The sequence below is a fragment of the Rhineura floridana genome, chromosome 1 (genome assembly GCF_030035675.1).
Source record: "Rhineura floridana isolate rRhiFlo1 chromosome 1, rRhiFlo1.hap2, whole genome shotgun sequence".
Lineage (NCBI taxonomy): Eukaryota > Metazoa > Chordata > Lepidosauria > Squamata > Rhineuridae > Rhineura > Rhineura floridana.
In genome coordinates, this window is record NC_084480.1 from 117586701 (window position 1) to 117602423 (window position 15723).

General features: G+C 42.7%; 1 protein-coding gene across 3 annotated transcripts in view; it reads right to left on the reverse strand.

Moving 5' to 3' along the window:
• Positions 1–240: 240 nt before the first annotated feature.
• The window catches only part of PSIP1 (PC4 and SRSF1 interacting protein 1), a 46513-nt gene continuing 31030 nt past the window's right edge, over positions 241–15723 (reverse strand). For 2 of the 3 annotated variants that reach the window (XM_061630381.1, XM_061630389.1), the window contains exons 11-17: positions 14928–15043; positions 6719–6774; positions 5836–5906; positions 4379–4480; positions 3324–3543; positions 2397–2508; positions 241–850 (exon numbers count right to left, since the gene is read on the reverse strand). In XM_061630381.1, coding sequence (XP_061486365.1) covers positions 790–850; positions 2397–2508; positions 3324–3543; positions 4379–4480; positions 5836–5906; positions 6719–6774; positions 14928–15043 — 738 coding nt within the window. In that variant the 3' untranslated portion in view covers positions 241–789. The remainder of the gene's footprint in view (positions 851–2396; positions 2509–3323; positions 3544–4378; positions 4481–5835; positions 5907–6718; positions 6775–14927; positions 15044–15723) is intronic. The other variant, XM_061630396.1, reaches the window with a different exon arrangement.

Below are 15723 nucleotides of genomic sequence, written 5' to 3' on the forward strand. Positions count from 1 at the left end.
CACTGCTCTGTACTAACTGGAAGATTTATTTATTAGCCCAATTTCCAATTAAAATATACAGATTTGCTTTTTCTGCATAAACGTTTTTAATTTTTTAAAACAAATTGCTTCAAGACAGTGTTTTGCGACAAATGTGCATCAATAATTCCAATGGAAACACTTGAGTTTCCTTAGTAAGATAGTTATAATACCAAAAGCATACCACAGAAAGTCTGAGCATATTAAATTGGCACAATTAGCTTTCAAGAACAAAACTAGCTTCTTTATAAAGGACTGACTGAATATACTCATACACAACATTTTGGCTGCTACAAAATGCTATTGGCTGCTTACAAAACACAGTGAACAGACATTTTGGCAAACAACAACTCTGAAAACTATGCACAGATACAAGGAAAGAAAATAGATTTATACATCTATATGGAGCGGTTTGGCAATTTGAAAAGAAAGGACTTTTGCTGTCATTAACTAAAAAGTGAACATACAGTAGTCAGGTAAACAAATACTACAGTACTAATCCTGAAACATACAAGCGCTTTTCAGTCTCTAAATTAACATGGTTTTTATATATGATCTGAGTATTGCCTGTAAATACCGGGCCAAATACTATCAGGATTTCATATATTTAAAAACAAAGGTTAAAGGGATTCTCTCTTCACAGTCCCACAAAAATTGTACACATTAAAATATTATGCTTATAAAATTATTTAAAACTTTCAGCAATCTAGTTCTCAAATGCAAACCCTTATAGTCCTCTTTACTATGCACTTTACAAAAATTCGGCTGCATTCACTCATTTTCAGAGGTGGAGCCCTTCGTCTTCTCTTGTTCTCTTCCATCACCAGACGACCTATGGAAAAACACAGTACCAGTGTACACATTCTAGTTGCACTTTCTAGGTATATTTTTATGTATAACATCCTATTTGGGGTGGGTGGGCTGCAGTCAGAAACAGCCTGTGATTATAGTGCATGATGGGAGAGAAAATTAAAATGCAATCACCCCACTTATCCATGGTTGTAATGATAATAAAACTTGCTGCCCTCAAATAGTACCCTACAATCTGCCTCACTGTGCCTAATAGTGTGGTCACCAGAGATCTGAATGGCATGATGGAGGAAAGTGAAAGCAGGTTTGAAAAGGAGGTAGCTATCATTGCCAACATCTTAGCTCAGTCTTTCCCAAACTTTATAGCTAAAGCACATCTACTGGCTGAATTAACACTGGAGAGACATTTCCTTTTTAATGTTTAAGATGTTTAAGAGTAAGAATGAAGTGCTCTTAAAAAGGAACCCACCCTCCATGCTTGTGTATAAGTCACTATTCTGGGTATGTCTCTTTTGGTGGCAGATAAATCTGCTGTATTCATGTATCAGGGGTGATTGAATGGTGCAAATTACACCCAACGTACAGTTGTGGCAGAATTCACCGCTCACTAAAAAAGACTGTCAAGAGCAGTTAATCCTGAAAAGACATAGTGCGCTATTTCTTCTTTGGGTGGCTGAGTACTTCTGTGAATCCAATTAATTCTAGCACATGAGCAGTTCTCTTTGGGAAGCAGTTTTGAAATTGCTATTCTAGGGCAACTTAAGACCCCAAACTTGCAACCCTGAGAATGGTCCCATAGCAATAAAGGGTTAAGTTCTGGTCACAATGGTATGGAGTTAATTTCCATATAACCATCAGAGTTGAAAGTTCAGAAAAATAGTTTCCACTATTTTTGTTAGTAGTAATGTTAGTTGATTCTAAAACAATATCTTTAAAAACACATTTAACGAAGAATATTCAGAAGTATAAGAGATGGAACTAGGTATGCCAATTTAGCCTAACTGCTATTTTAAAAAATATTGATACCAGTTGGTGCTGAATACCACATATATACCTTTTGTGTCTTCAAAATAACTATAAGGAAAACTTGAGTCACCATATATAAACTGAAATATTCCTTAGGAAAGAGGTGGATGGACCTGTGCAGGATCTACTTTGTTTTTTCCTAGAACCCTGAGGTCCAGAAGCTGGAGGCAAATGCAAAATAAATAATTGCTTAGAAAGAGGGGTAGACAAATGCTTAGAATTAATGAACACTTAGTACATCATATTGGTGCATCCCAGGCCAGAACTTGTTTTCAGTACCAGAACCAAGCTGATTTTCGTTTCATACAAAACCTATTCCTGGTTCCCATTCTCCAAACCTCTATTTCAGAAGCTTAATTTTTTTTTGGGGGGGGGAGTTGTTGCTATTGTTAAACAACTGGAAATCAGACATCCTTAATGATCTATTGCAAATAACACAGAGATCAAACAGCATATCCCAGTCTACATTCTGTTGTCTCCTATCTTAGGTTAAACAAACAAATTTGTTATTACATCTTTTAAGTTTGGAAACTACCCCTTACTTTTTCTTATTGCCAGCATCAAGCTTCTCTCTCTTTTCCTCTGTGCTGTCCCCATTCTTTTGTGACTGGTTTGCATCTTGTGCATCAGAAGCACCATTCACTATCTTTGTGCCTTTAAAGTTAAAAAGAAAAAAAAAGTTGTTCTGTCTAGTTTTAAATTAGGTAAACAGCACCAAACAGCTATTTCTACAACAGCTGTGCTAGTGACTTTTTTAATAACTCAGGATACTATACCATTACTGTACATACCTGTAAATTCTCAGAACTGTACTGCACTCAAAACAATTTGTATTTAAAACAAGATTTCAGACAATTTTGTTGTCTTCACATACAAGTCGTATACAAATACTGTTAGAAATATAGCTTCCAAAAGTGTGGATTCTTGAACACAGCAAGAAACGCAAGTCTTAATGTCTCCTCAAATTTATTCACTGTGTTTATACATTATGGTAAGCCATAGTTAATGGTTTACTTTGAACATGCAGATGGTTCCTGATTTGCTCCTCATCTAGTGTGAGTTATGTCCAAACTGGATCATGGTTTGTTTTGCTCCAAACAAATCATGAAGGGAAGCCAAGGTTCTTGGCTTACCAATCATAGTTTGGAGTGAAAAAAGCCACAACCTCCAGTCTGGATGTAATCATAACTTAGGGATTGTGGTTTGTTGATTCTGTCAGGGGAGGAGTGAAGCAGGAGTGATCTCTGTATTCACTGTAAACCATAAAATGCAAACTTTACCATGACATAAGAACTAGACCATTGTTACCAATCCAGCTGTGTTGTGACTAAGCACTGGCAAAGGAGTGTTTCATATTAAATTTAGAATTCTACAGCTTATCCAAAACTGGAAGATAATGCAGAAGAGAAATGATGTGCCACAGTTAATTGGGATGAGAAATGCAAGTATTGCTAATGAACTGCACATACCTGTTTGCTCTCTGTCCTTTTCAGCTTTCTTGTTTGGTCCTTTCTTCCATTGTTCTTTGGTTTTGTTTGCTTCCTCATGCTGCTTCTGTTCAGCTAGTGACTTATTCAATACTTGTGAAAGAACAGAATCGCCTTCACCAACAAGAAACATAGTTTTGAATTTGTTGTAGAGCATGGAGGACTTTTCCATGATAACTTGGCTGACCTTGAATTTTCGTATCTGAGATGTTTAGAAAAAATGGGTGAATTGATATATTTGACTACAACATTGAACTACTCAAAGCCACCTGATATTTTACTGAAACCATCTATGGAATAATAATACCAATGTCAAGCATTCAAGTGCTTCTGCTTATGTAGCCAAAACTGTATACCCCCTCCCCCCAACAAGGCATTAGCAGACTCGGGAAAACCAAGAAGTTTGCAAAAGTTGTGAAGCTACCAAAAATAGCTAATGAGGATTGACTATGGTCTATGACCATGAAATACTGACTGACTGTTGAGAGGGGAGGACAACCAAGAAACTGGGTAGGGGGACTGGAATGGAGTATGCCTGGAAAAGTAGAATGGGAGAACAGAAACAGATATAAAGAGGGCAGAGAGAATAATCTCATTACCTAGATAGATAATTTACTGGTTCACACTGAGAAGTTATTTTCCTGTGTCCTCAGGGATGGAATTGAGAGCTCCCCACATAAATTAATGAAGGAAACCAAGATTTTAACAAAGCTGCAATTGGGTATCACTGTGTCCATGCCATCCACATCGAAAACAGTCCTGTGAGCTCAGAGGGCATGGAATGCTGACTTGACAGTTGGGAAGGATTGGAAAACTGGAGGGGATGGGTAAATAGAGTGGCTAACCCTAAACAAAAGCATTCCACACTCCAACATTTTGTTGCAAATCCCACTGGTCCATTTGATTACAAATAATGTATTGCATTAATTGCATTCCATTCCATTTTTATAAACAAAAATGTTTACATTAAAAGGTTCATGAATCATGCTAATTAAACTAATTAAACATTTCTTTATAAGAAGAGTGACGAAGCTTACTTTCTTGAGTGTTGAAATCATCTCTGCATGTTTCTGAGCTTGCTGCATTGTTACTTGAAGTGAAGCAAGCTCATCCAAAGCCTCAATACATCTGTTTACATCCTATTATAACAAAACCCAAAATTTTAGGTTCTCAAGGGGGGGAAATCATCACTATCACACACAATTTTGGACAAAACATTTTATACTTTGTACAATTAAAAACACAACAGGGACATCAATGTAATTTTATAGCAGAAATCATTACTAATCTTGGTGTACTGGGTATATAGCAAACTACTTTGCACTGACATTCTGCATCCGCACACACAGAATTAACTCCTTTTTTTTTTACTCAATCCAACTAAAGTTAAGCACTTTTAATTATTTGGTCTTGTTTTCAATATGGTCGCTTTCAGTCATCACGTCAGAAGTATATCTCTGGTCTTGTTAGCAGTTTTACCCATATACAAATTCCAAGCCAACTTGCCTTTAGAAGGTTTCAAAAAATCAGAACTTCTAGTAAGTGAGTGGATGGATTAAACTGGGGAAGTCTTTAGACACTTAACAGGGAGAAAATTCTTTGGAACAGGAGGCAAATACTGACTTCATTCACACAAAACAGCCACTTTCCTCCTCACCAGTTGGCTTGCTGCTGAGATTCACTGAGCAAAGTTGTGGTTTGGCTTAGGGCATCGTCCAAACCCAGGCTTGTCGGTTTAGTTCTTTTGAGACAAACCATCAGCTGTAAACTATAGAACAAACCTTGGTTACAGTTCATGGTTTATCTAGAGAGAGCTCAAATAGCACACTAAGCCATGCAACTGCTTAGCTCAGCGAAGCACAGCAGCAAAATGAAGTGGCTGCAATCTCCTCTCTGGGAGCCTGCATATTTGTTTTTTCAAGCTAAGCCATTGTTTGGCTTAGTGTGACATGCAAATCAAACCATTCTGTCAGACTTTCAGCCTAAGAACTCTGGTGGTAGCTTTTATTTAAATTACATTTTTATTGATTTTTTTTTGTTTAACAACAAAAATCATAACAACAAAATAAGCAACAGCACAAAGAAAGAATTATTCTGCTAAGAAAACCCTGTTTATGGAACAGAGATAATAATTAGAGGAGAGATACACTATGATATATGCAAAACCAGAACTTATTAGCTAGCATTCAGACATATTTAAAATTAACTTGGTTGCAACCTCAAGCTCTGTTGTACTATTTTATACTTAATGAAAAGGGTGGAGAGTCAAAACTGATCTCTGCCTATTCTCATGTATTTTTCCAATTAATATAATTTTCTTTTAATTTACTTTTCAACAGTCAAAAGATCCTGTAAACATAAAAAACCATCACTAAGTCAGAAAACACTTGCAGGCCAAACCTAAAAATTGTTTTGTAAGAATATATGTTTTTAATTAGCTTTAGTAATTTTTTAAAAAATCTTAGGAAACCCATGGATATAAAAATATACTCACAAGACGGTCAATTTTGAGTGAGTTTTTAATTTCTGCATGTATCTTTTGAAGCCTAGAATCCATTGATGTTTCTAAATATTAACAAAAAATTAAAATTATAGTGAATCTAAAATCCATTAGGGGCAAATACTTTTGAGCATCTCTGAGTAAATGGTAAAATACATCAAAACTGATAAAGCAACCCTGGAAGTCAATAATGTAAGTGTACATTATTCTGACTGGATTCAAACAAATATTGGCAAACAAATTTTAAACTTAAATACAGACAATGCCATTTACTTTTTCACTATGAAAACAGAACAACATTTTAGTAAAATCTATTTTCCTGTGAAGAAGCAGCTTAATCTTCCTGGCACATGCCTACATACAGAGAATATGTTTTCAGACACATTTTAATGTATGACAAGTATCCAGTACCATAATATCACCATGGATCTTGCAATCACACTATACGCAGAAACAAACAGTGGTATTAAATACTATCCCTACTCAGAGTAGACCAACTGAAGTTAATAGACATCACTAACTTGGCTTCATTAATTTTATTGTGTCTATTCTGAGTAAGACTTAGCTGAATACAACCCAAGAAGTCTCGACGCCTGATCCAACTTTCATGCCATAAAGAAAATCAAATATTGTTATTAAATTTATATCCCACCCTTTCTCCCAGGAGCCCAATTTCTGTAAATTGTCAGCTATAAACAAATATTAAAAAGTTAAAATGACATTTACACATCTGGGAGTAAAAGGAACTGTATAACAAAAATCTGTGTATGCTTTCCTTTGGGTACACCCTATTAAAAATAAATTTACTAAAAATAAACAACAAAAATATCCCAAAAGAGTACTGCTTACAATACGAAAACATGCTTTTACCACAGACCTCTTTTTTTCTCCATCTTCTTAGCTTCTGGTTTTTTGCCTTCATCTTTGTTTTGCCTATCAAAATATCCAACAATTTAAAGTAAATTATAGCTTACACTTAAAAGTGTAAAATGGTATCATAAAAGGAATGGTGACTAATGCAGCACTTCAACAATAAATAATGAACTTGCTTAATGATCCAAAAGGTAGGCATATGAGTGGTATCTAGTCATTCCCAATATTTTTCTCAATTTTTATAAAACCGTAAAGTATCATAGTGGATTGTAAATGTACCATTGGTCTCACCTGAAAGGTGATTTTCATAGGAGTGGGCCATCACTGTGGGAAATAGTTCCACCTATCGTGCGAAGGCAAGAATGTTTTTGAAGTCAAGACTAGGGACGTCATGCCCCTCCCACTCTCCAGTTCATTCGTAGCGAGTCTAAAAAGAGATATCTAAAAATACAAGAACAAGGCCAACAGGCCCGCCAGGAAAATAACATAATAGTCATATGCATAACAACATGATTCTAACATAACTACATAACATAACAGAACTAAAAGTCTTGACTTCACTCTTACATTTAAATATAATAGCATAACAATAACATGTAACCCATTGATAAAATCTCTAGTCATCCTCCAACTGGGAGGGTCGTGATGGCCCCCTCCTATGAAAATCACCTTTCAGGTGAGACCAATGGTACATTTTCCATAGGAGGTGGGCCATCACTGTGGGATGTACCAAAGCAACCCATATAGGGAGGGACCACCCACATGTTAATCCTCATTAAGAACCTGTTGCAACACTCGTCTGCCAAAAGATGCATCAGCAGAGGCATAACGATCAATTTTATAATGCCTTATAAACGAGTGTGGGGAAGACCAGACTGCAGCCCTACAAATATCGGCAACAGGAGCATTAGTGGCAAAAGCAGCCGAAGTGGCAGCTGACCTGGTAGAATGAGCCGTTATACTAGCTGGAACTGACAGCTTCAGGGACTCATATGCTAAAGTAATGCATGCCCTTAACCAACGGGATAAGGTAGAATTGGATACTTTATGCCCCATAGACCTTGGACGAAAGGATACAAACAGAGACACCGTTCGTCGAATCTCTTGGGTCCTAGACAGGTAGGTCTTGAGAGCCCTCCGGACATCTAACGAATGCCAAGCCTTTTCAAGAGGATGGGTAGGATCCGGGCAAAAGGAAGGCAACACAATGTCCTGGTTGCAATGAAAAACTGAATCGACCTTGGGACGAAAGGAAGGGTCAGTCTTCAGCACAACAGAGTCCTTATGGAAGACGCAGAGGTGTCGAGCAGAAGAAAATGCGCCCAACTCCGAAACGCGTCTGGCAGATGAGATTGCGATCAGAAACAGGACCTTGAAGGACAGTATACGTAGGGGCACAGTCCTGATGGGTTCAAATGGAGGGCGTTGCAAAGCCTGCAGAACTTTCGGCAAACTCCATGAGGGGAACCGATGGACAACAGCCGGAGAGCGTAGGGCGACTCCCCTCAAAAAACGTTTGATGAACGGATGTGAGGAAATATGATCTCCAGGAGAGGACACTGAGAGAATGGATGACAGAGTAGACGCATGTCGACGTAGAGTGTTGGGTCGAAGTCCCATCATAAAGCCGCTATGGAGAAATTGGAGCACCTGGTGCACATTGGCCTGGGATGGATCGTGGTGGTGGGACTGACACCACTTGGAGAAAGCCACCCAGGTATGTTGATAAATGCGAGTGGTAGATGGTCTTCTCGAGGCCAAAATAATATCAATCACAGCGTCAGACAGTCCAGCTGACCTCAAATGTCTCCGTTCAAACGCCACGCTGTTAGATTGAGCCAAGTAGGGTCCTGGTGCAGTACTGGACCCTGGGATAGGAGGTCTGGCGTTACTGGAAGTGTCCAAGGATCCATCATTGACATTACCAGAAGATTTGAGAACCACGGTTGGCGTGGCCAAAATGGTGCTATCAGAACCAGCTGTGCCCTTTCGGTTCGCGCCTTCCTCAAGGTTTTGGCTAACAATGGTATGGGAGGAAAGGCGTACAATAGACCGTCTGGCCACGGTGTTGTCAGAGCATCCACTGCTTCTGCTGTTGAGTCCAGGTATCGGGCAAAGTACCTTGGAAGCTGGCAATTGTGACTGGAAGCAAACAGGTCGACTGAGAGGGCGCCGAACTGACACTGGAGACGATGGAAAATGGCTGGATGAAGTTTCCATTCTCCCGGAAAGACCTGTTGTCTGCTGAGCCAGTCTGCTGTCACATTCCAAATCCCTCTGAGGTGCTCTGCTTTCAGGGATTGTAGATGTTGTTCTGCCCAGACAAAGATGAGGGAGGCTAAGTCCTGCAGAGGACGAGACCTGGTGCCCCCCTGTCTGTTCAAATGTGATTTTACACACGTGTTGTCTGTTCGAATGAGCACATGATGCAAAGGGAACAGAGACTGAAAATGACATAGAGCCAAGTGGACAGCCTTTAGTTCCAGCCAGTTGATGCTTCGAGATTGCTCTGCGTTGGGCCAAACCCCCTGAACGTACTGGGAGTTGCAGTGGGCTCCCCAACCTATGAGGCTGGCGTCTGTGGTCACAACGGTTCTGCGGGGTTCTCTGAACGACGTGCCCTTGGAGAGGTGTTGAACCTTGGTCCACCAGCGGAAGGAGAGGCGCAGAGCGGGGCTCAAACGAACTTTGCGATGGTTGGAGCTGGCAATGTCTTTTTGAAAAGGCAACAGAGTCCACTGAAGGGGCCGAGTGTGGGCTCGAGCCCAGGGCACAATGTGAATTGTGGAGATAAACATCCCGAGCGCTCTGGCGAGAAGCATGACGTCTGCGGATGTTTGTTGCATCAGGGACCTTGCGATGCTTGTGATGGCAGTGATGCGATCTGGAGCCAGGAAGACCATTGCCTGCAGGGTGTCCAACATTGCCCCAAGATGTAGTAGGCGTTGGGTTGGTTGGAGATGGCTTTTGTCGAAGTTGACAAGCCAGCCGTAGGTCTGCAAAACATTGAGGGTGATCATTAAATGATGATGAGCCAGCTCTTCAGACTTGGACCGTATTAGCAGATCATCCAAATATGGGTAGATATGAACCCCTTGGGTCCGAAAGTAAGCCACTAGGATGAGTAGCACCTTGGTAAATACTCTTGGAGCAGAGGAGAGGCCAAATGGCATCGCTCTATATTGAAAATGTTGGTGGCCAAAGGCAAACCGAAGAAACTTTCTGTGGGCTATGCAAATGGGCACATGGAGATATGCTTCCTTAAGGTCGATAGAAGCCAGGAAGTCTCCTTCATGCAGACTCTCGGTAATGGAATGGAGAGATTCCATTTTGAACCTGCGGTATGTTACAAAACGGTTGACAAACTTGAGGTCCAATACCGCCCTCCAAGATAAATCTCGTTTTGGCACAGCAAATAGGAGGGAGTACACCCCTTCCGACCTCTCAGTTGTGGGAACTGGCTCTATTGCCGCTATGTCCAAGAGGTGATGTATAGCTGTCTGCATGATGTTGTGCCTGGCTGGTGCCCTTGGGCAAGGAGACGGATGGAATCTGTCTGATGGGGTTGCCCAGAACTCTATGGTACAGCCATAAGTGAAAAGGTCCCTGATCCAGGAGACCGTAGTAAGGCGCAGCCATCGATCTCCAAAATTAAGTAATCTGCCACCTATGGGGAGGGCGTTAATACTACTTGTGTAGGCGAGGGCCTCCCCTATATGAGGACGATGAGTTGCCCCTGCGCCCTTGGTACTGACCTCTGCCCTGGAAGCGTCGGTTCCAGGAGCCCCTGAATACGTTGGGGTCATAGGGTCTGAAGTCGCGGCCTCGTCCTCCTGGCCGCGTTCCTCGAAAGGACTGGTTAGAACGAAAGGAGGGAAATCGCCTGAAGGGCCTGTGGTCGATGTTCTTGACTGTGGCCAGAACTGGTTTTTGGGCGTCTTTTGGATCAACCAGAACTGCCTTTAGAGCTTCCTCGCCGAAGAGTAGAGATCCGGAGTAAGGAGCCTTGGACAGGTTCAGTCTGGCCGCTGAATCAGCTTGCCAGTGGCGAAGCCAGAGGGTGCGACGAGCGACTATTTGAGTCGTCATGGCTCGTGCCCCTAACTGAGTGGCATCCAAAGTGGCATCGGCCACAAAAGCTGCTGTCTTACGTAATTTTGATAGTGCTCTTCTGAAGGCGACAGGATCAGGGTTAGCATCCTCTAGAAGGTCATCCATCCACATCATAGAGGCTCTGGAGAATATGGAGGCTGAAGCGGAGGCACGCATGGCTAAGGCAGTGGCCTCGTGATTCTTGCGGAGGGCGAAGTCTATTCGTCGCTCAGTAGTATCTTTTAGGTGGGATTCCCCTTCCCTGGGCAAAAGAGATCTTGAAACGAGGCGAGCGATTGGTTCATCTATGCCAGGGACATCTAACTTGGTGGCAAAGTCCGGGGCTAGGGCGTACAATCTGTCAGCCAGGTTCTTGAAGCGTCGGGCTTTGAGTGGATGAGCCCATTCTTCGGAGGCTAATTTGGCAATTGGGTCCGGCACCGGGATGTAGTGTTCAGTAGGTGCAGGGGATTTGAGGACCTTGGCCCCTTTGATAGCTGGGGCGGACGAAGTTGAAGGCGCAGTCTGGAGACCAAGGGTATGAAGTACCCTACGTGCTAGCGGCTGATAGTCAGAGGTATCAAACAGGCGATACAATGTATCCTCCTCATGATCTGAATAGTCGCTCCAGTCGTCTCCTTCAACATGGTCAGTGAAAGTTGACTCCTCCGCATACGAGGCTTCGTCCGTACATCTGCCTCTGGCTACATTAAAGGGATCTGGTGAACAGGAAGGATGAGCTTCATGGCACGCACGTTGGTCCATGTTGAGTGGGGGTATGGCAGGAACTTGTGGTAGTGACTGCATTTGGGTGAAAAATGCAAGCATGGCTTGAAGTTGGGAGAGGAAATCAGGAGACAGCTGCAGACCAGATGTGGCAGATGTGTGTGCCTGATGAACTATTGGGACAGATGTTTGAGGCGGTAAACCAGAGGTAGGTTCGTTAGGCGAACAGTGAGCGGGAAAGCCAAGAAACTCTTCCTCGTCAGAGGCAGCAGCCGGGGAATGGAAAATATCGCTTATGTGTGTCTGTGCTGTGGTTGGTACAGAGACATAACGAGGGCGCTTTGGTTTACTATGGCTGGAAAGATGTTTTGTCTTAGCCAGTGCTTTGGCATGTCTGGTCTTAGACGTGTTAGGATGTTGTGGCTTGGCTGATTGTGGCATGTCTGGCTGATCTGGCACCATGTGTGTTGATGGTGACATGCCTGGCTGTTCTGCCATCTTATATAAACCTGGGTGCAGTACACTGCCACGGAGGGGGCAGGATGTAAAGACCCGAACTGGCACAGCGTACTACCACGGAGGGGGTAGGATACACTGGCAGATGGCGAAATGCACTGCCACAGAGGGGGCAGAATGCACTGAGGTATCAGCGTTAATATAATATAGGCTGTTTTAGAGTTGGCACACTCAGATTAGTGCTGTAGGCTGGGTTTTTGGTTTGTTCACGGCCCCAGAGGGGGCAGGATATACAATGTAAATCAGATTTAATACAAATCAGCCACTGATATTAAAGCTCCAGCCTTGATAATGTAATCCAGCCACTAGGATTAAAGCTCCAGCCTTGATAATACAATCCAGCCCACTAGGATTGGAGCTCCAGCCTTGATAATATAATTCAGCCACTAGGATTACAGCCACAGTAAAAATGTGTGTAAATCAGCCTTGTGTAAGTTTGTCAGCAGCACATATACACAAACATACAGATAGATAGCCTGCAGGGGAGGTATCCGATGGTTAATAAATGGTAACAAAAAAGGCGGGAATTTTGAATTTCAAAAAATGGCGCCCGGAAAAAAGGGTGGGAAAAAACGATCAAAAAAGGCTGAGGGAGAAGGAGCAATGGCGTCCGTCTGGGGACAGAGTGGGGGGAAGGACTGTCCAGCACAGACTAGCAGGGGAAGCAGCGGGGCCGAAAACCGCACTAGCAGCTCAAAGGAATCCCCAGAAGGGAACAGGCAGTAAGGTAAAAGCGGCAACCGCCGCCGAGAGAGCCGCCGTCGCCGTTTTCAAAGCCCTTCGCAGTGGGAATTAAAGCCACGTAGCGAGGGTGATCTGAGGAAAAAGGTATGATGGGGTAACGGCAGAAGCCGCAGCTGCAAGCTCCCGCAGAGATCGGAAGAGCCGCAGCCGCGGCAACAGAGCCGGGGGGGGGGGGGGGAAGCTCCAAAACGATCAAAACCAAGATAACCGCAGCCGCGGTCACTGAGGGAACTCCCAGGCAACGGATACAACAGAGCCGGGGGGAGGGGGGACTCGAAAACTGCCAAAAACAAAAAGAGAGCCGCAGCCGCGGTCTCAGAGGGAGCCCCCAGTCAAGGGAAGAAAATAACTTGAAAAGAATAGCTCGGGAAAAAACGAAGAGAGCCGCAGCCGCGGTCTCTGAGGGGACCCTCAGTAGGTTAAACACAAATGAGAAAAAAGGATTTGAAAACAAATACACAAATACACAAACAAATACGAGACTTAGCTAAATGCTACGTGTAATTCCAATCTTGTTCGTACGAAGGCAAGAATGAACTGGGGAGTGGGAGGGGCATGACGTCCCTAGTCTTGACTTCAAAAACATTCTTGCCTTCGCACGATAGGTGGAACTATTTCCCACAGTGATGGCCCACCTCCTATGGAAAATTGGCCCACTCTGGGATGCAAAAGGGCAATAAAGTTTATAAAGAAAATGAGTGGAGACTAAAGGGTCAATAAAAAGACTACCAGTGTGCAAGTTTTTGGTTTCATGTTAGTTATGGTTTGTTGAATGTTGTCAATGCTTACATTTTCTGTTATGAAATTATGTTTTTTAAGCTTGGCCAGACAGCAAACTGGCATTCCATGGGAGGGGTTACGGTGATGGAGTGCTAACTCTTTCCTGCCTCAAGCACTAGAAAGGGAACACAGCACCCACTTGGCGGTGTCATGGTGCCCCCAGAGAAAGACCTTTCTGGTGAGTAAAATGGTTCCTTCTCTCAATTTATATAAAACTGTAAAGTATCATAGTGCATTTTAAATTGGTGTGCTAACCCTGGTTCCGGCATTCAGTAATGAGGACACTGAACATGTAACGAGGCTCTCTACAATGCACTCAACTAGCTCTGATCCCAAGAAACCAACAGGCATATTGGCCTTACCTCACTGGTCAGGGTGCACATAATCAGCATCAGTCTGATGCTGACTGTGCATCAATTTGAACCACAATTTTGAACTGATAACATGCCTTTTTTATCCCTGTTTTGGTTTGGGTCCAACAGAAGCTTTTTCTGGATCAGAAAAAATGGAGGGTGGGTGTTCATATTAGTCTTGACTCTGTGCTATGTATTTTTATTTACTTTAAAAACTGAACTTTCAGAAAAGTTAATTAATTATTATAATACAGTATATTGATCTTGTGCTATGATTCTCAACCTCTGGAAGTAAAAGAATGGGTGATATTTAATACTAGACCTACTCAGAGACCCACTGAGATTAATAGACATGACTTAACTTAGGCTCATTAATTTCAATGGATCTACTCTGGTTAGGACTTAGTTAAATACAACTCAATGTTCTTAACTGTCTTACAGAGCAATTGCCACAACCAAACCATGCTGTCTTGTGGTGGCTAGGGCAGGAAGCGGTGGTGGGGGGACATTTTCCTCTGGTTTCTGTTTCTTCTTCTTTTTTCCACATCCCACTGTCCACACTGGGGGCAGCAGTAGTGGATTTAAGTGTGCCGGTTCTAGGGCTGACTAATGTAGTTTTTATGGTCTGTTTCAGGCGAACTAGGAGGCTTACAATCCTGTCGACTCACTACCACCCCCAACTTGCCCCAGTCCCTCCCTCTCACAGGACTTTTATACTTGTAGAGCTTTCTGGAGTGTAATGTGGGCCTCTGGTAGTGTAAGTGCTGTTCTGTTAAGCGGGCCTCCCTCTCCACCAGCAAAATGGCCCTTAAGCCACTTCCTATGGCCCTTAAGCCACTTCTTATTGCCCTTCAGCCAGCCAAATCTAGCTGTAGGATCACAGCCTAAATACTACTTGCAAACACACCATTAGATAAAGTATGCTTGAAAATCTCTCTTTCATTTTAATGCACTAGTCACATAACTGCTTCACATTTACACACTCTGTTAGGTTATACTCACAATTCTATTTCCATTTGCTCTTCCTGTTTACGCTTTCTCTCTGCTACTTCACGCTCATGTTGGGCTTTTAAAATATTCCTTCTGTGAGGCCCTTGAAAATTTCTTCCTTTTTTCTTCTATTTCATTTTTTGTTTGAACAGAAAGGAAAACAGTACTTTTAGTAATTGAAGCAAACTATCCTCAGTTCCAGATCTACCTCAAATTAGCGTCTATGACAAGAGCAAAAGGAACATTTAGAGCAGTGGTTCCAACCTTTATCAGTATGGAACCCCCTTTATAAGCTCAAAATTTTTTGTGACCCCCTCCCCTAGGGAGGGAGGCTGGCTGCCAGGAAGGAAGGGGGAAAGTGGCCTTTCCTTGCAGTCTTGCTTATTTTTGCTTCACAAAAAGCCCTTTCCTCTCACTCTAAGGGCGTTGTCAGCAGCAGCAGTGCAAGGAGATGGGAATCAGTGATAGTAATCCCCTCTTTTTCCTGGTAGCTCCACCCCCAGCCTCCTTTGGCATCTGCCATGTGTTTTATAGGCAGATGTCTGCCCTTGGTGCACCTGAAAGTCACTCTGGCACTTCAGCAAAAGTCCTCCCTTCTTGTTTGAAGCAAGGGGGAGGTGTCATCTGCAGCAGCAGTGGAAAGCAGACAGTGCCCAGGAGCAGAGACTGTTTAAATAAATAAATTCTTTACTGTTCACAGCTCCCTCTGGATTACTTCATGGCCCCCTGGGGGTCCTGGCTGCAGGTTGGGAACCACTGATTTACAGCACAGAGGAAGAGACTGAATATTAACACCCTCTCTTGGAGT